This window comes from Loxodonta africana, chromosome 12 (genome assembly GCF_030014295.1).
Source record: "Loxodonta africana isolate mLoxAfr1 chromosome 12, mLoxAfr1.hap2, whole genome shotgun sequence".
Classification (NCBI taxonomy): domain Eukaryota; kingdom Metazoa; phylum Chordata; class Mammalia; order Proboscidea; family Elephantidae; genus Loxodonta; species Loxodonta africana.
In genome coordinates, this window is record NC_087353.1 from 81,293,544 (window position 1) to 81,319,793 (window position 26,250).

Consider the following 26,250-nt stretch of genomic DNA (forward strand, 5'->3'; position numbering starts at 1 on the left):
AAAAGAGGGTTTGTGATCAGCCAATCCCGTAACGTGGCTCATCCATATGAATCTGTATGTCTTCATACATATAAATCACTCAAATTTAAGATAATACATAAGTGGTGACTTTCCTAAACTAATCATTATGACAGTTAATATTTTCACTCTGAATTTAAAGAGCTGGGACATATATTCCTTAACAAATAATAAATCCTATTTTGCTACTTTGATGCTATTTTATATACCGAGGGTAAAATGATTTACAAAAGTGGCACAATATTACTTTGTTTCCTCTTATTTTTAAGACTTAGCGTTCCTTAAACTTACCTTGCAACTTGGGTCCATTCGTCATACAGATTAAAAGTCATCAAGGGTTCAGGCAATTCCCGTAAATAGGACTTTAAAGCACCTGAAATTATAACCACTCTCCTTGAATATAAAAAGCGGTAGGGCTGGGAATCTTGGCACATGTTATTTTGCACAGTGAGATTATTTCAACTACAATTGTCCAAGGTATATAGAACAAATCACAATCTGGGGCAGTGGGGAGCCCTTGTAAAACATTATTGAGAGCTCAATAGAAAATAAAATTAGCTTCAACTTCACCCTCTTAACAGACATCATTTCTCTAGGTAGATCTAGATTTGGGGGTGACTTAGGGAAGAAAATAGAAGCATGTCTCCAAGTATTTGAATTATAAGGTACCTTTACCTTTACAGAATAAGCACGAAAACAAAAATCAACCAGCCAAAAACCCCAGGAATAGAAAAGATACACACACACACACACACACACACACACACACACAATTCGCCGTTAGGAAGTTTATCGGGACTACTTCAGTTTTGTCACTTAAAATCTGTAATTAAAATTGGATTTTTAGCTGACCAGCTGTCTGAAATAGGAACAGCCCACTGCTTTGAGAGCAACTCGACTCATAGACCCTCCTCGGAACTCACCTGCTACAGCATGGGGGTCTGAATAGAACTCATCCAGGTGAGACGTAGAACAGTCTAAGGCAGCTTTCAGTTTCTTTAACTTGGAGGCCCCAGCCCCGATTCGGAAAAGGCCCTAAAGACAATTAAAAGCCATTACTATCAAGTGCAAGTTGTGAGCCTTAAACTAAGAGTGCAGTCTGGTCTGACGGAAGAGACCTCTCTCCTGCCTGATGTCAACCCCCACCTCCCCCCACCATCCCCCCACTTCCCCACCTCTCTGAACAGAGAGCAGAGAGCAGCAACACTGCCTGCCTAGCAGGGCTGTTAGGAGGCAGGAGGAGGATCAAGCATGTCCCCCTTGCAGGACAGACAGATAGAAAGTAGTCCATTTTTAATCAGTGCCAGCTCTTGCTCTGCCCTATTGCTAAATACTTGTGCCTACGAGAACAGATCTTAAAACAGTATTTTATACTTCCACAAGGTTGATTTGCTATAAAACAAAACCAAACCCACTGCCATTGAATTGATTCCAACTCATATGACTCTAAAGGACAGGGCAGAACTGCCCCACAGTGTTCCCAAGGCTGTAATCTTTACAGAAGTAGGCTGCCACATCTTTCTCCCTCTGAGTGGCTAGTGGGTTCACACCGCCAACCTTCAGGTTAGCAGCCAAGTGCTCTAACCACTGTACCACCAGGATCCCTTTGATTTGTTATGGATTTTCTACATTTAGGAATATTTTTAAAACATTGAGATTTTAAGAATAACTGTTAGACTAGGCTGCTTGTCATGTTCCCTACACTAAATGTTACTTAGGGAAAGGAGAGAAAAATGCCTGAGGGACTGACCGAGAGAGGCAGTAGAGTTATAAGACTAGGCTTTTAGGCAAAATTAATCTCAGGAAGGTTTCTTGACCTTGGCACTACTGACAGTTTGGGCCATGTAATTCTTTGTTGTAGGTGCCTGTCCTGTGCATAACAGGGTATTTAGCAGCATTCCTGGCCTGTACCCATGAGATGCCAGTAGCACACCTCAGCTGTGAACACAAAAAATGTTTCCAGATGTTGCCAAATGTCCCCTGGGGGGCAAAATCATCCTAGTTGAGAAGCACTTATCTAGGCTATTAGAAGTCAAGGTCATATTGCGTGGGGAGGGGGTAGTGACTGAAGTGAAAACGGGCGGCGGGGGTGTCCAGCATGTTTCTTGATTGGGTTACATGGGTGGGTTCAGTGTGTGGAAATTTATCAAGCTGTTCACTTATGATATTTGCCTCCGCTGGGGACCATGGTCTCTGTGGACATCTAGCTCAATTGGCGTAACAGTTTATAAGGAAAATGTTCTACATCCTGGTGAGTAAGCGTCTGGGGTCTTAAAAGCTTATGAGTAGCCATCTAAGATACCCTACCGGTTCCATTCTGTCTGGAGCAAGGGAGAATTAAGAAAACCAAAGACACAAGGGAAAGATTAGTCCAAAGGACCAATGGACCACAACTACCACAGCCTCTACCAGACTGAGTCCAGCACAACTAGATGGTGCCCAGCTACCGCCACCGACTGCTCTGACAGCAATCACACAACAGAAGGCCCTCAACAGAGCTGTAGAAAAACATAGAACAAAATTCTCATACACACACACACACACACACAAAAACAGACTTACTGGTCTGACAGAGACTGGAAAAACCCTGAGAGTATAGCCCCCAGACACCCTTTTAACTCAGTACTGAAGTCACTCCAGAAGTTCACCCTTCAGCCAGATATTAGACAGGCCCATAAAACAATAACGAGACTAAATCAGCATATCAACCCAGGGGCAACGACAAGAGAGCAGGAGGGGACAGGAAAGCTGGTAATGGGGAACCCAAAGTCAAGAAGGGGAGAGTGTTGACACGTACGGTTGGCAACCAATGCCACAAAACAATGTGTATTAGCTGTTTAATGAGAAACTAATTTGCTCTATAAACCATCTAAAGCACAATAAAAAAAGAAAAAACACTTGGGTTTGGTTCCCGCTCCACCCAGGCCATGAGGCCTTTGTGAACTCCTGTGTGCTGATCTCCTTATCTGTACAAGGACAGCAGGGAGACTTCCCTGCAGGGCTCAGGGCTTTCCTGGAAGGATTCCACCAAACAAAAGTATGTAAATATCCTCCAGGAATTACAGAGTGCTACAGATACTTGCTATTAAAAACTAAAGCTAATGAAAGCTCTAGTCCAGAAGTGCTTCCTGAAATCCATTTTCACAAACCACAGCCAGCCTTTAAAATGAAATGAGTGAATAAAATGAAATGACTGAACAGGGGGGAAAAAAGACGTCACTGCAAGGAAAGAAGGTGAGCGTTATTCTGTGAAACCTTTGTGTCATTTATAGACAGATGGAGGGTGACCAGGGTCTCAATTTAAAATGTATTCTTACTGTGGGTCACGGTGACAAGTTTGAAAGCCACAGTCTGCAGAGTGGCTGGGTAATGAAGGCATGATGGGGGGGTTCCTCTGGCAGAGCAGAGGGCATGGAGACCTGGTGGCCAGCCCACACGGCACCTCTCACCTCCTCCTTCATGCCTGTCTCCAGGAGCAGCATGACGCAGGCTTCGATGGGGACCGCGATTTCACGCCCGCTCCGCTTCAGGTGTTCTTCCAATGGAGTCCCAAAGGCTGGCTTCTCTGCCCACTTATCTACAGCAGCAAACCGTTTAGTAAGACACCCCACAACCTCACAGGGTTGCAAACTTATTTTCTCTCAAACTACCAAAGGGGATTTATTAGCAGACTGGTAGTTGGGGCTCTGGGAAAGGGAGAAACATCTGTTCTATTTTCTTTTGTCAATGAACGTTTGCTAGGGCACAAAAGGCTGGGGAGGTAACTTGTAGAACGAGGGCCCTGAACTTGCCCACGTGGCACCCAGTAAGAGTTGCTCAGTAGAAGTTCCAACGGTGGCGCCACAGCCACAGTGATGGGCATCAGGTGGGCAGCCTGGCGCTAAAATGAAGGATTCATCTGAAGGAGGTTTTCACTGAGAAGAAGTTTACTTTAGCCATGCAAAGCAGCACTGGCTTTCTACCTAGAGGACAAGAAATAGACTCCTACTACAGGAAAAAGGAAATAATCTCTTAAAATTCCAAACACAAGCCAAGTGTTTGCCATACAAGACTGGAGACTGTCAATGTGAACTCATATCATATGCAACATCGCCATGACATGCAGTGTTTCTGAGGCCAAAACCCCAAACAGGACCAAAAATTTTCAGTAGAAAAAAAGGCAGTATCTGCAACCCCGAAGCAGCTTAGGCTGAAGGCTGTGCAGACAGCAGCAGTAAAGCAATATTTTAGGATGTTTTTCAGGTCATACACCCTGCTTGATTCCATAAAAGATTTGAGGCAGCTTAGCGGAAATACATGCAGGAAAGTAGGAAAAAAAAAATTAGGAAATGAAAGTATTAAACCAGAATAAGAAGAACTACGTGATTCAGGTTGGCCTGCCCGTGGGGACGCTGTCTGAGACGTGCACAGAAGCAAAAGAGGGAAAACCAGTTGGTGAAAATACTCCAGTGAGAAATGCTTCATCCCTTTCAACAACAACAGGAAAAGCTCACACCCTTCTCAGCACCTTTAAGGGGCATTTTTCCTTTCACCGCCTGGATATTAGAAACCTGGACTCAAGGAAGGCAGTATTGACTCCAGTGTGCCATGATACACTCTCTTCTATGTAAAATGCAGGCACACAGGCCCACTGCATTATATGCACACAGGGGAAGGAAGAAAAATGAAACCCCACACTTGTGGACCTGAGACTTTGTAAAAAAGTGAAAAACTGATGGAAAGAGCAAGTGGGCAGACATGAAGAAAGGTGTGAGGCAAAAGAGTCGGGACAGACAAAAACAGAGAGCAGGCCACATGCCACTCTCAGAACTGTCCGGAGCCCTTCTCCGCTCTGGCTCCAGCCCTTGTTCCTGCCCAGTGGAAGTTCTAACAGAAAAAGCACCTGGGGGCCAGGCTCTTCTCAGAAGACAGAACTTCTGTGATATTCCCCTCAGAAGCCAGATCTTACCTTGAATACTTCGTCCCTTTCATCTAAAGCAGTGATTTTCAACACAGAAGAACACGGCCACATGACCCTTCCCCCACGGGTCCACATCAGAGTGACCCAGGGGAGCTCTCCAAATGCCACCTGTCACCACTCCAAGGTGGGCACACTCCAAACCCCCATTAGAACTTTCTAGAAATACTAGAAAATACTAGTTACTAAATACTAGTAAAACAAATACTGAAGGGACTGTGCCCCTGCCCCACCTTGGTGTAACGTTGGCAGAGGGTGGATGTAAGAACTGCTGACCTAGAGACAATGCCTAAGGCGAACTCCACCAAAGGTGCTCGGCCCCTCAAGCAACAGACCTACTATGGGTCAGGCACTGTAGTGGCCACACAAAGTTCGTTGAGATTCTCCACCCTCAGGATGAGAGTGATCTAACTGTGAGGAGAAGCAATACAAGACACACATGTAAACACATGACAGTAATGAACAAGACTGGACGCATTTGCTAAGTCATGGCAGATAAATGGTATAGACAAGAGGTCGCAGACAAATGTCCCCAGGGGCAAGATAGATAGCAGGGGTGAGTGGGTCAGCTGCTCCTGGGTGTGAGACCAATGCTGCCACATGGGAAAACAGACCCATTGTCACCAGATCGTCTGAATTTCAGGAGTAGTCAGAAATCAGGATCATTGTGAAAAAGCGTCTAGCTTTTGAACCACGGTAACAAATTAAAAAAAAAAAAATTTTTTTTAATGGGATATGGCTGTGTGCGACTTCTAGTGTAGACCATAAATACTAGAGCAATTCAGGAGACAGAGTGTTCCCTGTTGGCTTCAGTTGTCAGAGAAATTTCTTGAAGGAGGTGAGCTTGAAGGTGTCTTGGGAAGGCGGGTTAGAATTAGACTGAGAAGATAGCAAACGTTTCTTGTGGAGGGCAATGGGCTGAGAAAAGACCAGGGCTCTTGAGCCTGGGCATTACAATTAATCCCACAGCTCATGCCCAGGGCAATGAAAATAGAGTGGGGTAGAATGCAACAGAGAGGATGACAGGGACATATGAGGCCCAGCACAGGGAAAAAAAAGGGAAGAACCCAGAGAAGGAAATCAATGGCTCCGAGGTTTTAAATCTGGATCGTGTGGTATCAAGGTGACAAGGAGGAAGAAAGGGACAGCTGGTGATGGGGGAAGAATCAGCTAGTTTTTTGAGATAAGTTGAGTTTAAGGTGAGAGCCAGTCATTAAAGTGAAGAGCCTCTTACGCAGATGAAAGCTGAAGCTGTGAAAGTCAGGGGGTTTCTAGGGGGAAGAGGGCTAGAGGGTAGAAGAGTAGGGACACAGGAGCAAGGACTGGACCTCAGAAAAGGCTGACATCTGGCTGGGGACATGAAAAAAACAATCAAGTCAGACAAGGAAAAATTTTAATCAGAAGGAGATGGCTCCACTAAATGCCAGTTCAAATTCCAGAATCTAAAAATCAAGGTCATTCGGTCCTTTGAGAATTGGGAGAATTTTTTTTTTTTTAACAGCAGAGTGACTAGGGGTAGAAACCAGACTGTAATAGCCTAAGGGCTGGGAAGGTAGAAAGAAAGTGGAAGTTGCAGGTAGAGATGAGCCACCATTCGTAGAGCCTAACATAAAAATGAGGAAGAATGAGATCCTGCACTTAGAACAAGACAGGCGTGCAATAAACTGTCAGGTAGCTGTGCATACGAAATCATGGTCAGCGGGATAAGAGATAGCGGGATTAAGTTGCATATTTATTCTATAGTAGGGTTTTTTTTGGAAACAGAAGAGGCTGACACAAAGGAAGAGCTAGACAGGACTAAGAGATGAGGCGTAGCTATGAGGACAGGCAGAGAGGGGAGGGGCTGGATCCTGGGCTCAAGACTGATCACACTTCCTTCTCTGGCTGTTGCCCATAATGCCAGCTTTCCTTGTTATATCCCTGCCCCTTCCCACTCCCCCTGACTTTCTGACATAGTTCTCTAGGGAAAATAGCCTTGGGAAAAAAATAGAATGGGAGTTAAGAAGAAAAGACACGGCTTAAAAACCCAATCTTCTCTTTTTTTGTGCTTCTGAATCAGACTTTAAGCCTCACAAAGGCTGAGATGCTGCTGCTGTTGACTACTATGCCCTAGGCAGGCGCAGCACATGGTAGGTGGCCCACAAATACGTGCTCTCAGTACTCTGAACGGGACCAGCAAGAAGCTGCTCCTAAGAAGGCCAAGTGCTAGCTAGCAGCTTCGTTCCTTTGCACTGTGACCCAGCACCATCTTCCACAAACTAGAAGATCAAATCACTTAGGAAAGCAAGGATAGCTCACCTAAAGAAGAGGTGTTGAGTAAATGAGACACACTGGCCCCAAGATTGCTGAAGGCCTGGCTATGCTGTTGGTCAAGGTACAGGATTTTCTAATTCCACAATCCAAAAATTTTCAGGCACAAAGCTCGAACCTGTTGGTACCTCTGAAACTTAGGGGGAAAATATAGCATTCTTGTGCACAGGTGTGTGTATGCACATCCAGAACACACACACCTGTTCACCCACTCACTCTCCCTTTCATAATCAGTCATCACACTCAGCACCTGGCCTGATCCTCTTCCACCTCAAGACCCACGGTTCTGCAGGGGAAACCTCAGATCCAGTGTCAGGTCTACGTTCCAAGCAAAGTGATGTCACAGGTCTAAAGAAGACAACAATCTCTGCTTTAACACCTTTTGCTGATCTCTGCTGGTAAATGTTCTGATCATAAAGCAGAGACAAGTCGAATTAAAAGCTTCAGTTTTCTAATTTGAAACTAAACACCAGGGGAAAGCTCAGTACACGCATAACTTGTGGGTAAAATCTGCAACCTGCTTGACTACGGTGGGCACAACATCAGTGCTCGTAAGAACAAGAGACTTGTGTAAAGACCGAGAAGGGGTCTGAAAGAAGGGGTCACAGCTTTATCATGCAATCCATTGATTAAATGTCTGATGGTGTGGCATCAGGTACAGGTTTCCAAAATTCTCCCTTGGAAAGTCCAAAATATTCTTCCTAGAATGTGGAGCCTTAGCGTCACGGGACTGGAGTTAAGACCTATGGACAGAAGAGCTGATCTGGAAAAGGATACTTAGATGCTAGAATCTATAAAGAAAAAATATTTTTAAGCCTATGAGAAGACAGAAAAGACATAGAGGCACTCCCGAAAGGGGTGAGCTTTCTCTTCAACTGAAGGTTTCAGAAGAACTGCAAATGTTCCATTAGTGTGTTAATCTGGGGTGGGGGAGAAATTAGAGAATGTAGCAAGGAAAGATGAAATTATGCTGGGAAACAGTAGTCTCCTAGGCAGAGAGGCTTTATCCGGAGGAAGTGCATGCAAAGGAGTCAGGGTGAAGAAGAACAGAGGCAGAAGTGGCAGAGGCGAGAAGGAGGCATCAGCCAGCGCACAGGTTACATTACCTTGATGGGCTCGCATTTCGGGGAGGGCCTTTTCTAAGACTGCTAATGCTTTTCTATGGTAATCTGCTTGGGCTTCTAATAACTGAGAACAGACCCACATTCAAAAACAAAAGTAACGTTAGCATCAGATGGACACACACACAATGGCTGAGCAAAACCAAAAATGACATCTTTTGCAACAAAGCTATAATGATTCATTTTTTACAATGCTTTTACATATTGTCAGGGAAAGGGACTTACCGTAACAAAGAATTTGCCGTACTCCCCTTCTTTGGCCATAAAGTTATACATGTCTGCTGCAAGTTGATCCTGGGTAAGTGGAAGAGAAGATATGTCACTGAAGAAAAAAAGAGCAGAAAAAAAAAGACGGAAACAGCCCAAAATTAAATGTCCATCAACTGACTAATATAACCATATCCTAGAACAACAGAAAAGAATAAGGAAGATTATGGATTGACGTGTAATGATCTCCAAAATTTATTGTTAATATAGCTTATTAAGCAGCAAAGGGTAAAGCACTATTTATAGTATGCTACCATCTGGATTAAAAAAAGGACAGGAAAAAAATATCAATATGATCTATTTATAGTCACAGGTGTATAAAAATATCTCTAGAGGAAAAAACAAGAAATGAATGATAATAACTACCTGTTGGGAATTACACAGAAGACAAGTGTGGAAGAAAGACTTCACTCTATACTTTTTGATATCTAAACTCAAGTACCCAAAACTAGTTATACAAACCATTACATAGTTTTTAAAAAAGTGACAGGCTAGATAACATGTGCGTATGTATAAGGATGCTGCCTTCAAAGTGCACAGGTTAACATGAAGATCCTCCCATTTATGGAAAAAAAAAACCTAGAAATGCTAGTTAGAAGTAACAAACATCCTATTAGAGTAACTGAGAAAGGAATGGAGTAAACTCCCAGAACCAAATATACGGAATAGAAGAAAAGTAATGAAAGCCAGAATGCTAAGCATGAATGGAGGCTGGGAATGCCCAGAGGTGGATGTGCGCCTCTCTTGGTGGCTAAGGTGTTTGAGTCTAGCAGTCCTGGGGGGTGAGGACAGAAAATGAGGCCCTGGGCCTGGTGGGTGAGGAACCGGAACTGAGACAAGAACTCACACATCATGCATAAAGACGGGATTCCTGAGGAACTAACTGTACGCTCAATGAAAGAGTAGATTAGAAAAAAATCTGCTTATTAGTCCATGGAAATAATAGGGAAGCTTATCTGCCCTGGAATGGGTTCTGAGTCTGGGAAGAAAAAAAAGCTGCTTCTGAGATTTCACGAGATAGACCTGTTTTTATGAGGGTCTGAGGTTTGAATATACTGTATGTGTGCCCAGGAACCCCCTAACTGGGAAAACTTAGTTAAAAATTGTACTGGGCTGAGAATACTCTCCGCAGAGATTCACTCAACCCGCAGGAGTCCCACAGATAAACCCCCTCTTAAAACAAACTTAAAATAACAAAATTACAAAACATATAAGCAAACTCCCACCATTTTTACAGAGAACTTGAGAAAACAGAATAACCAGAGACTATTAAAATAAATATATTTAAAAAGATAAGCTAGCAACTGGGAGAACATCTTCGGATACCATATATCTGATAAGAATCTAATAACCAAAATATATAAAAACTTTGACAACTTAACAAAAAGACAAATAGCCCAATCATAAAATGGAGAAAGAGCCTGAATAGACATTTCACCAAAGAGGACATTCGAATGGCCACCAGACAAGCAAAAAGATGCTCAGCATCATTAGCCATCAGAGAGATGCAAATCAAAACCACAATGAGACAGCATTTCACTCCCACTAGGATGGCTGGAAAAAGAAAAAAAAACAAACCAGAAAATAACAAATGTTAACAAGGATGTGAGGAAACTGAACCCTTCTCCGTTACTGATGGGAATGCAAAATGGTACAGCTGTTGTGGAAAACAGTGTAGTAGCTCCTCAAAAAACTAAAAACAGAGCTACCACATGACCCAGCAATTCCATTCCTAGGTAAATACCCAAAAGACTTGTAAGCAGAGACTCAAACAGGGACTTGTATACCAATGTTCACTGCAGCACTATTCACAATAACAAAAAGGTAGAAACAACCTAAATGCCTATCAACAGATGAATGGATAAACAAAATATGATACGTACATACAACGGAATACTACTTAGCCAGTAGGAGAAATGAAGTCTTGATACATGCTACAGTATGGATGGAGCCTGAAGACATACTGAGCAAAAAGCCATTCACAAAAGGACAAATATTGTATGACCTCACTTATATAAAAAGACAAGAAAAGGCAAATGCACAGAGACCAAAGTTTATTAGTGGTTCCCAGGGGAGGAAAGGAAGGGGAAAAGGGGGAATTAACAATGATGGAAAAATCACATTGAGGGTAGGGTTGTACAGCCAATTGTTGTAATTGCTATTAATAAGTTGTACACCTCTAAAAAGCTGAACTGGCAAATGCTGTGTGAAAGATATATTTACAACAAGTAGCTGTTGAGGCTGCTTATCTGCAGCCAAACACCTCATGGGATTCGGTTCCTTGGTTTGGGGGTTTAGGGTCATGGTTTCATGGGACATCCCAGTTAATTGGGCTAATAATGTTTTTAGTGCTTCTATTCTTATTCTAGCTCTTAGTCTGTTATATAGTGCCTGGGATCTTAAAAGCTTCCAAGAGGCCATCTGTGGCACAACTGTCTCTATTCACCTGGAGCAACAAAGGAAGAGAGTCTAAAGAATGGGAGGGAGATACAGAATGTGTGGCTAATTGCCTCCATGAACAACTGCCTCCTTTGCCATGAGACCAGAAGAACTGGATGGTGCCCAGCTAACATATCTGAATATTTTGATCAAAGATTCCAAAGAAGAATTCTGATCAAAGTGGGGAAAATGCAGAACAGAATTTCAAATTCTCCTGGACTCCAGACTTTCTGGAATCAAGGAGGTTGGATGAATAACTGAAACTACTGCCCTGAGATAATCTTTAATCTTAAACCAAAAATATCCCCTGAAGCCTTCCTAAAACTGAACAGTATTTTAGGTTAAAAAAAAAAAAACAAAACTTTTTTTTCTGAGCATTACGCTCTTTTAAGAACTATCTATATGGGATCAAACTGACAACGGCAACTCGAAAGATTAGACAGGAATCTCAGGGGGCAGTGATTTTATGTTAACGAGGGAGGAACAACTCAGAAAAGGAGGCTGAGAATGGCTGTACAACTCAAAGAATGCAATCAGTTTCACTAAATTATACAGGTAGAAACTGCAGAATTGGTGTACATGTTGCTATGTATATTCCCAATGACAGCAACAAAATAAGTAAAATTTAGAAAAAAAATATATTTAAAATGATAAACATTTAAAAAGAAATAAGCACTAGAAGAGAATAATGTATATCAAAAAAAGGTGTATATTTGAAGCATTAGATCTTCAGAAATGAAAAATATAGTCAATGAAATATAATACTCAAAGTAAACTAGCAGACAGACATAGCTAAAGAGAGAAACAGTGAAAGAAAACCTAGATCTCAGGAAATTACTCAAAAGGTAGCACAAAGAGATAAGGAGACAATACTTTCATGAGTTTTCACCATTTTAAATACTGATAAGCTATGGTCTGGAAGCTGAGACAAGAGACATCAGGCCATAAAGTACCAGTTGAGACTCCCTAACCCTCCAGCAAATTTATGTCCAATGAGTACTTAATAAGCCAAGATCTAGGTTAGACCAGGTGTGAAGAAGACAGTGGGGTGACACTGGCAACAGCTACAACTCTTCTGACAGGACTAAGCCAGCCCAAGGCTATTTTATCAGAAACGTTTATCTAAATACCATCTTCTTAAACACAAAGGCTATGGCATGACTTTGGGAGTTCAGTTTTCATTGCTACCTACTATATTAAACAAGTCATTTTACTTCAGTTAACTGACTGAAGTTCCTTATCCTATAAAATCAATTATAGCATCACCAAAATAAATTAAAATGTAATAGTTCCAATACTATTTAGTAGAATAAAGAGACTATTTTTGGAAAACGATAAATGAGAGAAAAAGTCTAGGCCAGTAAACCTAAGACTCACCAAATTCCTGCTTTTGAAAACAAATTGGAGTAAACATCTACCTACACAGATGCAGAGAGAATAAGAGCACTTTGCTATCTAATTAATCTGACATTAAGTTGATGAGATAAGAAGCTGTATTTCATACCAATTGTCCTAGCACCTTTTAAAAAATAAACTGTCCCTCCCTGTGGCTATACATATGAGGTGCCCTGGTGACACAGTGGTTAAGAGTTCAGCTGCTAACCAAAAGGTTGGCAGTTTGAATCCATCAGCCACTCCTTGGAAACCCTATGGGGCAATTCTACTCTGTCGATAGTCTATAGGATGCTATGAGTCGGAATTGACTCAACAGCAATGGGTTTGGTTTTTTTTTTTGGTTTGATGGCTATATGATGACTTCTTTACCATATATCAAATTTTTAAAAGGGCCCATTCTAGAAAAAATATTCTACTCCATTGATTTATTTTTGACTATTGTGGGTTATTTTAACTGCTATAATTTTGTGATGTATTTTGTTAGGTTTTCACTCCTTTGTTTCATCTATTAGTTTTTTTCTTTTCATTTAAAAAACATTGTTGTTGAAAACATGCACAGCAAAACTACACCAATTCAGCAATTTCTACATACACAATTTGGTGACATTGATCACATTCTTCAAGTTATGTAACCATTCTTGCCCTCCTTTTCCAAATTGTTCTTCCCCCATTAACGCAAACTCACTGCCTATAAGCTTCTTGCTATGGATTGAATTGGGTCCCCCCAAAATGCGTGTCAACTTGGCTAGGCCACGATTCCTACTATTGTGTGGTTGTCCTCCATTTTGTGATCTGATGTAATTACCTTTGTAATTACAAATCCTAACCTCTATGATGTTAATAAGGCAGAATTAGAGGCAGTCATGTGAATGCGGCAGGACACACTCTATAGGAATGGGCTGTATCTTGAGTCAATCTCTTTTGAGATATAAGAGAGAGAAGAGAGTAGGGAAGAGAGGGACCTCCTATCACCAAGAAAGAAGAGCCAGGAGCAGAGCCTGTCCTTTGGACCTGGGGTCCCTGTGCTGAGAAACTCCTAGACCCAGGGGAAGATTGATGACAAGAACCTTCTCCCAGAGGCGACAGAGAGAGAAAGCTTTTCCCTGGAGTTGGCACCCTGAATTTGGACTTCTGGCCTCCTAAACTGTGAGAGAATATTCTGTTTGTTAAAGCCATCCACTTGTGGTATTTCTGTTATAGCAGCACTAGATAACTAAGACACTTCCTATCTAACCTTCCAAGTTGCTGTTGCTGACTTAATCCCATATAGATAGTTCTTTAAGACAGCACAATGCTCAAGGCAGACATTTCTTTACTAATTAAGCTAAACTACTATTTGGTTTAAAGAAGACTTCAGGGGATATTTTTGGTTTAAGGTTTAAAGATTATCTCAGGGCAATAGTTTTGGGGGTCCATCCCACTTCAATGGCTTCAGGAAGTGGATTCCATGAGAATTTAAAATTCTGTCCCCTCTTTTAATCAGTATTTTTCTATAGAATCTCTGATCAAAATGTTCAGTAATGGTAGCCGGGCACCATCCAGTTCTTCTGGTCTCATGGCAAAGGAAAGAATTGTTCACGGAAGCAATTAGCCATACGTTCCATATCCTCCTCCTATTTCTAACTCTCCTTCCTCTATTGCTCCAGGCACTTTTCACCTATTCTTTATTTTAAATAAACTTAGATATTTTTGTCAAGTTTTTACAAAGATCCCATTTGAATTTTTTTTTTAAATAATTTTTTCTTCTGATTATAAAGTAGATTCTTGGAAAATAAAGAAGGAAGAAGAAATTAAAAATAACACTGTGGTGAAATGAGTTCCTGTACGTGACTCTGGAAAAACAGCTTGAGAGATTTTTCACCTAATCCCTGAGAAGTTACATTTGCCCTAGTTCCTACCCCAAAGGGTTTATTACTTTTGTCCAGGTTGATTGTTATTTCAATTGGGTAAACTATAAACAACTTGAGGTTTGATACTTTCAGGTTTGATAACTGTCAATAGTGTGGACCTTACAGGGATTGGTCAATATACCCATGCAGATGAAGTGACTATGGACTACGCAAATGAGGTAACTATGGCCTACAATCCAAATGAAGTGCCTGTGGCCTACTGAGAGGGGACTGGTCAATTTGTGGCCTAGCTGGGAGGGACTATGCCTTGAAATTGACAATGATTTTGTGTATATATGCAGTCAACCCCACAGAGGTTTTTGAGACAGGAATTAAGAAGAAGAAGAACGGACAAAATGCAAGAGAGAAGAAGCAGAGAGAAAGGAGGTAAAGAACCTCCTAAAAGAGCTGTAACGCGGGTCAAGGGCTGTAACACTGAAGATAGTGACAGAACCAGAAGGAGCCCAGTGGCAGAGTCAGTGATGACAGACAGCAGGGCCATGAGAAGGCCTGTCCTGAGGGAGCTGAGAGGAGGCCTGCATGGCTGAGAAGCGAGTTGCATGGTAGAGCGAAGGGCCTGTTTGCTTACATGGCCGAGAGGAGCTGAGAGATCTGCCCTGAACTGAAGAAGGGAGGGATGCACTCTCCCCTTTGGGGAAGCCTTCTAGACTTTGCCTGCATACTTCCTGATCCAGATCCTGAGTTGTAGCCTGCTGATCCTGATCCCAAGTTGTACCCTGTTGCTTCTTTAATAAACCATTTAACTGTAACTATGGCCTGTGAGTTCTGTGTGGCCACTGCAACATATCATCAAACCCAGCAGAGAAGTAGTATGTGGGAGGGATGGCTGGTGTCATGGATTGAATTGTGTGTTCCCCACCCCTCAAAAATATGTCAACTTGGTTAGGTCATGATTCCCAGTATTGTGTGGTTGTCCTCCATTTTGTAATTGTAATTTCATATTGAGAGGATTAGGGTAGGATTATACCACCACCCTTACTCAGATCACCTCCCTGGTCCAAGGTAAAGGGAGTTTTTCCCCGGGGTGTAGCCTGCACTGCCTTTTATCTCTCAAGAGATAAAAGGAAAGGGAAGCAAGCAGAGAGTTGGGGACTTCATACCACCAAGAAAGCACCAGGAGCAGAGCGCGTCCTTTGGACGCAGGGTCCCTTGTGCCCGAGAAGCACCTTGACAAGGGGAAGACTAAGGACAAGGACCTTCTTTCAGAGCCAACAGATAGAGAAAGCCTTTCCCTGGAGCTGACGTCTTGAATTTGGACTTTTAGCCTACTTTACTGCAAGGAAATAAATTTCTCTTTGTTAAAGCCATCCACTTGTGGTATTTCTGTTATGGCAGCACTAGTTAGATGACTGAGACAGCTGGTGTCAGAACTGGTAAAAAGGTTGGAAGATGGAGGAGTGTCTGACCTCCACCTCACAGGGATCAGGCTTGGGCTGATCTTGATTCACGTTACCCTTCCTGAGGTTAGCATGTTCTGATGAAGCTACTGCTAGAACCTTACATACACTTAATATCAGTCAAAGTACTCTGATAGGAATTAATGTAAAACTTAGTAAATAATTAGCAATATTTGATCTTTTATCCATTATTTGCCAAAAAAAAAAAAAAAGGCTGATACAAAAGGTTTATTAGGGAATTCTCATACCTTGCACTGTTCTACTTTATTTCCAGCTTCATCCATCTCTTCCTTTAAAGTGTCTATTTTTGATGGAAGCCCCTGAAAGTTGGTTCCCGAAGATTTGTGAGCTTGGTTCCATCTGTAAAACAATGGGGTAGCCAGTATCTGAGAACAAGTTGTATAAACTCAAGGACCTGTGGAGACAGATTCCATCCCCAAAACTGATTCTACCTGGGACAAGCATCAGTACCTAATGCCAGCTTCCCTACATTTACCCTCTAAAAATGGAAGCACGCAAAGTAGACCTTAACTTCTCATCATGACAGGACACTAGGAATGCTGGGATTAGCTGTCTGCTTTGAGCGTAACCCACCATAACTAATCTGAGACAAATTTCACTCCTGGGAATCGATCTACAGAATCCCTTTCCTTAGTGTCCAATCATGGAAGTCTTGCCATGAAACATTCCCTTACTCTCCTGCTTTGGTCTGGAATGTTCCCTGTGCCACCAAGAATCAGTTTCTGCTCTTGAGATCTCCTGATGACCCTCCTGACTACTGTCCTGACCTGTGATTAGTTTCAGCAGGTAAAAGCCTTTGATCAGTAATTAATACATCAAAAGCTGTGAATTCACCTTGAGAATGAAAAATACTTATAAGAATTAATATTCTAAAGATAATAACTACAGCAAATTTGAAACATAATGTGGAATATTTACATTCCCTTTATATAGTAAGTCAAAAGGACAAAAAAATTATACTATAGGGAAAACAGGGGAGCGAGAAAGGGGATAACAATAGAAAACAACTTCTATTTGGTTTTCAAGTGTGTTTTGATCTTGTTTGTATATGGATGTGTTTGCTGTTGTGCAAAGTTCTCACACTTCAAATTTAAATGTGGATATTCTGAAGATGCAACAGGAAAACCCATGTCAGCAACCTGTTGAGCAACCCAGACTGCTACATTGCCCTGAAGTATCATGCTCAGTGCCATTTCACATTGTAGATGGGAAGCACGCCTCCACAGCAAGGCTTCGGCAAGGCTGCTGGAGCAAAACTAGAGTCTGATATACCCAAGTTTGAGCTTGGCTCTCCCTTTACTAATTGTGTGACCTTGGGTAATAACCTCTCTGTCCCTCAGCTGCCTCATCTGTAAAACTAAGAGAACAAACACTGCCTGCCCTGCAGAACTGTCATAAAGATAAAGGAAAGAACAAAAACGTAACAGTGTTTTTGTGTGTGCGTACGTGTGCACACATAAAATGGCACAGAATGGATTTCCATCTTCTTACTGTTAGCTATGATCACCTTCCTCCAGGGAAACGCCACAGGAGTAAGAGAAAATATTCAGTTGTTTCGGTTTCTCTAATGCCCTCTTTGATTAAGTAAGTGAACAAGACCAGGGATGCAGGATCAAGCACCAGTTGCTGAAATCTCCTACGGGATCCATGTGCTGCAGATGTACTCTTCCTAGTGGATGAACATCTATAACATCACTCAACAGACTCCAGTGACAGAGCATTCACTGCCTTGCGAAGTAACACATTTCGAGATCAAAAAATTAATTACTAGAACAGGTTTCCTTATCTTGAGCAAAAATGTGCCTCAGGGTAGCCTGCACTCCCAGGCCCTGCTTCTGTCAGTGTCTACCCCTGACAAGGAGATGGTGAACTTTGCATTCAGAATCCTAGCTCTGCCACTTACAATCTACATGGCATGAAGCAAGTCATAAAGATCATATCTGTACAACGAGGACTGCAGTCTTTTCTCAAGGGTAGGGGACGTTACATTAACCTCCTAACCCCTGCTCCTTCTTCAACTCTTATTGAGAGACCTCTGCGTTTAGTGTCTAGCACAAAGTCTGGTATACACAAAGTGCCCAACTGAGATCTGTCGAAAACATAAGTGAACAAACAAACAGGGATTGGTGGGCAAATTGAATGAGCAAACACATAACATACGTAGCCCAGTGCTTAGCATGTAGCAGATGTACTATAAATGGGAGCCGTGATCATTTTTACCATGTGTTCATTCCTAGCTGTACCTTTTTTTTTCTTTTCTGACTTTTCAAGAGGATCAGAAATAGGGAGTTTGTGTGAAATCTCTCATTTTTAAAACCTAGCTGTACCTTTTAATCATCTCAACATTTCTTAAGTCAAGATATGTTTTAACAATTAACGTGTACATCTGATGAAGCGTTACCCCCACCCCTCAAAAACGCTGATATTAAATCAGTGGCGCATCTGGTACTCAACAGCATCTTAAAAACAAAAACAAACCCGTTGAAACTGAGTTGATTCTGACTTGTGGAGACCCCACGTGTTACAGAGTAGAACTGTGCCATAGGGTTTTCTTGGTTGTAATCTGAATGGAAGCAGATGACCAGGCCTTTTTCTCTGTGGTGCCGCTGGGTGTGTTTGAACCACCAACCTTTGGCTTAGTAGTTGAACTCAACTCACAACACTCAAAGACCCCTCAAGGGCATCTTATAAACAAGGAAATGTAACATTGTTACAGCCATTTTCTAAACTTCTCTGACTTGCAGACAGGTTACAGGAATTAAACCCAATGAAACATATAAAGTATCTGACAACAGGCACTCGGTAAATGACAGCTGTAGCTCCACATATTTGTCAAATAGGAACAGTCCTACCTATTTCATAGGGCTGTTGCTGTTGGTTGCCATCAAGTCAATCCCGACTCAGGGTGACCCTGTGCATGTAGAGTAGAACTGCTTCTGAGGGTTTTTCAAGCCTGTGGCCTTTCAAAAGTAGGTTACCAGGGCTGTCTTCTGAGATGCCTCTGGGTGAGGCTGAACTCCCCATCTTCTGGATGCTAGTTTAGTGCTTAACCGTTTGTGCCACGCACACACCTCACAGGACTGCAACGAGGCTTAAATAATCTAACAAACCAGGGGTCAGCAAACTATGATCCACAGGCCAAATCCATCCTGCTACCTGTGTTTGTAAATAAAGGTTTATTGGAACCAGCCACACCCATTCATTCACGTCCACGGCTGCTTTCGTGCCACAACTGCAGAGTAGAGTGGCTGCCACAGAGACCACCTGGCCTGCAGAGACTAAAATATTCACTACCTGGCCTTTTACACAAAAAGTGCCAGCCCATGATAAAGCATGAGAACGGTCTGGGGTCAGTGGTGGTTGTCTTCCTACTCCTAATTCCCACACATGTGAGAAGAAAGCCACCTCTGATGTCACACATACATTACTGATAAAAATTCAATCAAGGACAGAGCTGAGACTGGAGTCTAGCTGACATTAACCCACAAGTCAGCAGTCCTCTGCGTATGGTTACAAGTTTTACACGCATCCCTCACTTTTGAGCACATTTCTTGATTTTGCAGGGTTTGCAACACAGCGGCACCCCCAGGAGCTAATAAGATGGCAGATCGCTTTACTCGTATACTCTGCTATCTCAAGAGCTACACAATTACAACTTTCTGCCACCGTCCCCATCCCCCCAAAACACATACTTTCTTTCAATTTTTTTCCTGTCTCCTTTCATTGCTGGTTCACTAGTAACAGCACGTCACACTATAACAACATCTCCAGGGACCTGCTTGGGAGAATGAGATCCACAAGGAAGTGTCAGGAGGCTGCTGACTTCCCTTTTGCCCACTCTGGTCTGTCTCTCATCCGTGTTGGGGATGGTGATGGTTGCCGGGTACATGACATAATAGCGTTATTGGTTATTTTTAGTTTGACCTTACCTGGCTCTGACGGAATCCCAGTCTAATACCAATCTAGCCAGCTGTTTCCTCTGTTTCTGGATGTTGGGGATTTCCACCTAAAATGAAGAACACACCAAACGGGATGAGCTTCAGGGTTTTTATCTTAATGTTATAACGTGCAATATTTATTTACAGATTTTTTCTCTTAGGCAAAGTATTCTGGACCTTAATTTACCTGTTTTATTTACAAGAATTAGTGTACGCTAGAGTCACTGGCGACTGTTAAAATTACAGACATAGGTGAAACATTCGTCACCCAGTCCACGCCGGTCTCGGCTCTTCTACACCACACGGCAAAGCACCCACCTCAGCTATGCCATTCAGAGGGTCCAAAATCTCCTTCTCGACAAAGACTTCATGCTGAGAGAGCTCTAGAGCCAGCTGATTCTCAGCATCTCCGCAGGTCTCCAGCATCTTCCTTTAAAAACAAGGCACCCCAATGAGCATATGTTCATTGACTCTGGCACCTGAGTACCGATGTTGAACCACTCTGGTCTCTACGTGATAGGAACACATTAAAGGATTACAACAATAAGGCCTTAAAACTAGCTAGAATGTAGGCCCACAGATTTGTGCTTTAAAATAAAAAAGACTCAGGTAAACATTTTGTGCACCTGTGTGGCGGGGGAGGATGTAAACAGTAAGGTCACACCTTATGCAAGGATGAGGTTTTCAAGTGAGGTAAAAACCAAGTGTTCTCAAAATTACCCTGAAAATCTTTTAAATCCCACGTAAAGTTCATCATATGTTGTTTTTTGTCCCCGGGTGGTGGAAACAGTGAATGTGCTCGGCTACTAACCAAAAGATTGAAGGTTCAAGTCCTCTCAGAGGTATCTTGGAAGAAAGGGCTGGTGATCTACTTTCCCCCCAAAATCGCTATTGAAAACCCTTTGGAGCACAGTTCTACTCTGACACACATGGGGTTAACCCCAAGTCAGGACAGACTCAACAGCAAATGGTTTGGTTATCTGGTTTATGCCTGTTAGTGAGTCCAGCCTAGGCCCTATCTCCTCCAGAGTTAGAATATGCCGGTTTTCTACTGTGCGGCCAGATGAAATAGCTGGCTTACATGAAACTCACGTTTCCTTTTGTTTTGCTGTGACCATACAGTGGATGTTGCACAAAACACACATGCAAATAAATAACGCAACTCCACCATTTCTGTCCCTCCCTCTCTCTGCTGCCCTCTCTCCTTCCTTCTCTCCCTCACCCTTCCAGCTCTCTATGGGATTCTTTTGAAACTAGAAATGTGAGTGGCATCGGGATGAGGTAGTCATGGTGTGGTGGGTAAGAACTTGATCTCTGGTGCCAGCCTGTCTGAGTTCAAACACAGGCTTTGCTATTTACCAGTTGTGTGGCCTTGGGCAATTTACTTCCCTCTCTGTTTGTCAATTTCATCATCTGTAAAATGGGGGCGTTAATGGTTGTTTGGAGGATTAAACAACTTATTATATGAAAAGCGCTTAAGGCAGTGTTAGCACATTGCAAGTGCTTTTAACAACTGTGATGATGATGTTACCAATAGTATAAGGAAGCACTAAGATGTAAACACATCCAGGCTGGAGGGAGCAGGAACACTAGCATGTAGGCATGAGTCACCCTCCTCCCAGGGCCACTGTCTCCAATTTGGGAGACAAAGAAAGGGTGAAGAGTGGGAAAAAAAACCTTTCTCCTTCAAAGAATGATGGGAGGATTGTAGGACATACAGTATGGCAGATCCAAGGACATGGGCTGAAAGTCCAAAGGCCAGGTGCAGCTGGGGAGCAGGGGCCATGTTACAGAGGGGACAATAAACAGGATTAATGGATACCAGCCATGCTAGAGAAGCAGCTAGAAGGAAGGGCAAGCCTTTCCTCTTACAATGAGAGTAGTTCTATTATTAGATTTTTTCCAGTTATTCAAATAATACATGGCTATTATATAAAAGGAAACCCTGGTGGTTAAGAGCTATGGCTGCTAACCAAAAGTCGGCAGTCCAAATCCACCAGATACTCATTGGAAACTCTATGGAGCAGTTCTACTCTAACCTATAGGGTCGCTGTGAGTCAAAATCAACTCAACGGCAATGGGTTTGGTTTTTTGTTTTATTATATAAAAAGAAATCCAAATAATTCAGAAAACCCACTACCTAGAGACAGCCACCAATGACATTTTGGTGACCACCCTAAAAGGAAGTGACTCTTAAGGACTCAGGCAGACTGGTCAGAGTTCATAAATCTGAGTCAACGCCTAAACAGTGAAGAGGTCGAATTCTTATATCCAGGCTTTAAGGGAATAAATATGGACACTACCAATGATTTTCATTAGCCATCCTTGCAACTTGGGTCTTGCTCCTACTAAGGGAGGATTCTTCGGCCTTGACCCTGCTTTCTCCCACAGAGCCTGGAAGATAAGCCTTCCACTGTCCTCTGGTCACGCAGGGGGCTGCCACGCATACCATCCAGCCCATCCGCTGAGGGTGCTCAGCTCTTGGAAAGCAGCCGACTCTTACCCCAAGAGAGAGTCTTCTAGCTGAGTCGACGCTTCTAGCATATTCTGAGCGAGAGCTGTCAAAGGGAGTTTTTTCTGAAAGGCAGAAGACAGGGAGTTTTTTTCATTATTGTTTGATACCCATTTTCAATTACCTGCTTCAGATCATCATTCCCTGATTTCTCCCTCTAGTCAAGCTCCCCAGGAAAGAGACAGCCTGGGTTCAAATCCTAGCCCCGAAAGTACTAGCTGTGTCATAATTCTTCTGTGCCTCAGCTCCCTCGTGCATGTCAAACAGGGATGTTAATAGTGCCCATGTCTTATGACATATTCATCATCGAGTACCTAGCACATGGTTAAGTACTTAATAAATGTTAGCTGCTAGTATCATTATTGGAACCCTTGTGGCTCAGCGTTTAAGAGCTTGGCTGCTAACCAATAGGTCAGCAGTTTGATCCACCAGCCACTCCTTAGAAACCCTATGGGGAAGTTCTACTCTGTTCTATAGGGTTGCTGAGTTGGAATGGATGTGAAGGCAAAGGGGTTTTATTGTTATTATTACTATTAATTAATCAAGTGACCACCATGTTCCAGGCACTAGGGTGATTATCACAACAAATAAATGCAATAAAGTGTTCAGTTTCAAAAACTTTTGCTAGAACATTCTTAAATTGGCTCTTACTTTGGCTACAGTCATAAAGATTTAGCTTTAGTTAAGTATCTAAGTATACATAAAAAAAAAATTTGTTATGTTTTTAAGCGGAAAGTCACTTAGTTTCCCAGGAGAAATCTGTTTTTCAGCTGGAAATGACAACGAGGATCACCTGATCTAAGGTTCTGATTATTCAGTCAAGGAAACTGAAGGTAAGTGGCCTGGCTGAGCACCCCGGGGAGAAGGTGGTAGAGCCAGATCTCAGTCCCACCTGACCCCACCTCCAAGTCAGTGTCTCTTCACTGCTGGCCGATGCTTATCTCGGAATATGAACAGAAGAGGAAAGTAACAGGTGGGTTAGTTATACCACATTATCAGCTAATAAAAAATGCTTTCAATTCTGCAGCTCCCTGTGTCATCTCACTTTCCCAATAGAAAGGGCACTCAGATCAGAGACCCAGGGTCCACCTTGCTGCATCACTGTTCAGCTGTGACCGCTTGTGCATTACCTTCCTCTTCCACCTCCAAAGTGCACCATCAACTACGTTCATGCCTGTGTTGGGTTACACTGTATAGAATATCTCTGCAAGGTGAGACAGAAACTGCTAATACTAGTGGCCTCTGGGAAGGGAAACTGGGTGCCCGAGGATCAGGGATGGGAGAGACTTCACTTTATATTCTTTTGTATATTCTGAATTTTGAAACATATGATTATACAGCCTACTCAAAACAGCATACTGAAATTTAAAAATAAGTAACAATAAATACATTCACCCATCTACCCTTCTCCCAAGTTATTTTCAAATTAAAAAGGAATGGCTCCATCTGCCTGCAGGGAGACTAATCCCGCTTCCATACTTCTAGACTCGAAGATATGAGAAAAAGGGGAGTGTGCTTGGTTCCTCTTGGAAAGGAGATCACTCATACATTTTAGATATGCTGCCTTCCTAAAGGAATTTAAGTATGAGATATTAAAGCAAAACCAACTCTTAAGATTCCAGCACTACGGAAAAATAACCACAAAGAGAGAAGTCTATTTTGGCAAATATTCAAGCTCCCAGTTGTAATCAGCCTGTGATTTCCATGTCCTGGCCCCCAACACACAACAATCCTGCCTCCTGATGTAAATAAATAAGAAAGCCCACTTGACACAGGAGCTCGTTAATGAAGATTTTGTTCACCAACATCAAACTCCTCCAGAGAGGTCTTCGGCCTTTCTGGGGTGAACAGCTTTTCAGTCATCGGGGATCAGTTCAAAAAGCTACAAAGTCTTAATTTGCAAAATGCACACAATAGCCAACTGCATAAAAAGAAGTAATTCCAGATCTACCATGAGCTGTAATATTAGCTCTGGCATGTCACCGGCTTGAACTGGGAAGGCCACCTGCCCCATCCTATCCCCTCTGATTCTGATTGTCTCTTCACACACGTGGGGCCCTCCAGCAGGAATTCTGGGATGCTCCTCCTATGTTTTCTAGAGACTACTATGGTTTCCTCCACACAATAGGGACTCTTGTGGAAACACTTGATTCTTCTCCTATCATTTCCATGGTGGCTCCTCTTCTTATGTGCAAAGCGTAGACATTCTCAGAACCCTCAGTCTCTGGTTCTTTTGTTTGAGGTTGGAAAAAGAAGGCTAAGGCTTTAGGTTCTAGAAATGAGGACCAGGCACCTTTGCCTTTTCTGCCCTTCTGCTTGGAATATGCCAATCGCCTGCCATTAATTTCTTCCTTTTCAGGTCAGGCACTGCCTCTTCCAAGAAGCCTCACCTGACTACCCCCCCCTTTGCCACCCATTCTTGGTCCTTCCATAACCCAGATAATATTCTGCTCATCATGCTGTTTATAATTACCCATTTGTGTGTATCTCACCCACCAGGCTGTGAGCACATTTGAGGGGGAGGCTACAACTTATCCACCTTAAATCTCCAGCACTTGTACATACTAGGTGTTTAATAAATATTTGTTTGTTTGTTTCTAATTAATGTATGTGACACTTGGGCTGTGACTCAAAGCACTGCAGACAAAAGGGACATCAAAACATAACTGCGCGAAGGACAGTAATACATATTCGGGGACCAGTGGGTACTATGTAAGGTTTCTGGGTGGCGCAAATGGTTTGCACTCAACTACTAACCTAAAGGTTGGTAGTTCGCGCCCACCTGCAGTGACATGAAAGAAAGGCCTGGTGATCTGCTTCCATAAAGATTACTGCGAAGAAAACACTATGGAGCACTTCTACTCTGTAATACATGGGGTTGCCACCAGTCGGAATCGCCTTGAGAGCAGTGGGTTTGGTTTGGTTTTGGTTGGGTACCACGTGGCTGGAGTGCAGTGTGAATGGGAGGAAGCTGGAGACAATGAGGCTGATAAGGAAAACGGGATCAGTGTATAAAGGGTTTAAGTCATGCCAAAGAGTCTGGCCATTATCCCAGGCAAGGGGGGTCAGCCACTACTCCTCAAAAGAGGCACTACTGGCATTTTGGGGCAGTTCCTTGGGTAGAACTATCCTGCCAGGGACTGCAGAACATTTAGTGTCTTGGTCCCCACTCTCCAAATGCTAGTAGTAGTCCCTATTCATAATGGTAACCAAAAATGTCCCTCTACACTCCCAAATATCCCCAGGGGTATAATTCTGGTCCCTGTTGAGAACCACTAAGATTTTTTTTTCCTAGGCAGAAGCATGACAGAATTGATTTGTACTTCAGGAAACCAACTCTAGTGACCAGGTTGAAGACAAACTGGAAACGAGGGAAATCAGAGGCAGGAAATATAGGTCAGGAGGTGATGACAACAGTCCAGGTGAGAAGTAATCGGGTCTTGCATTAATCGAGGTAGAGGAGATGGAGTGGAGGTGAGGAATTCAAGCCAAACGCATGGACCGAATTGCGGAACTTGCTGATCAAGCAGCTGTGGGAGGGTGGAGGATAAAACAAAAGTGAATAGAAGATAACCCCCCAGTTTCTAGCTTGCATAATAGGGTAGATGAAATTCAAGAGAGAACACAGAAGGAAGAACTGGTTATGCATGCTAAAATAGACATCTAGGGGAGGAAGTTGTATGCTTGGTTGAAAATGGTTTAGAAGTCCCTGGTAGAAACACACCAGATAGAAGTCATGAGAACAGAGAAGGCAGCCCAGGGAACGTGATGACGAGAATAAGGAGAAGGACAGAAACTTAGGGAACAACAGTAAAAGGGTAGGCAGAGCAGAAGTGGGGCAAGAGAATGAGAAGGCACAGGGAGGGCAGAGCCGGCAGATGGGGTCTGATTCTGAGGGATGGGACCCTGCAGCAGGCATTCCTGGAATCGTAGGTGTACGCAAACCTCCATTCCTCTGAAAGACA

General features: G+C 42.8%; 1 protein-coding gene across 13 annotated transcripts in view; it reads right to left on the reverse strand.

The window, feature by feature from the left end:
* The window catches only part of ARHGAP17 (Rho GTPase activating protein 17), a 104,234-nt gene that overhangs the window by 31,141 nt on the left and 46,843 nt on the right, over positions 1–26,250 (reverse strand). For 9 of the 13 annotated variants that reach the window (XR_010323656.1, XM_064295726.1, XM_064295718.1 and 6 more), the window contains 9 exons: positions 22,277–22,350; positions 20,092–20,203; positions 19,765–19,841; positions 16,063–16,174; positions 8,632–8,700; positions 8,392–8,473; positions 3,468–3,595; positions 942–1,053; positions 310–391 (listed from right to left, as the gene is read on the reverse strand). Coding sequence is in view for 12 of the 13 variants with exons in the window: in XM_064295726.1 (XP_064151796.1) it covers positions 310–391; positions 942–1,053; positions 3,468–3,595; positions 8,392–8,473; positions 8,632–8,700; positions 16,063–16,174; positions 19,765–19,841; positions 20,092–20,203; positions 22,277–22,350 (848 nt within the window). In the remaining variant the exon portion in view is untranslated. Of the gene's footprint in view, positions 1–309; positions 392–941; positions 1,054–3,467; positions 3,596–8,391; positions 8,474–8,631; positions 8,701–16,062; positions 16,175–19,764; positions 19,842–20,091; positions 20,204–22,276; positions 22,351–23,078; positions 23,227–26,250 lie in introns of all 13 variants that reach the window. The other 4 variants (XM_064295727.1, XM_064295728.1, XM_064295724.1 and 1 more) reach the window with 3 other exon arrangements.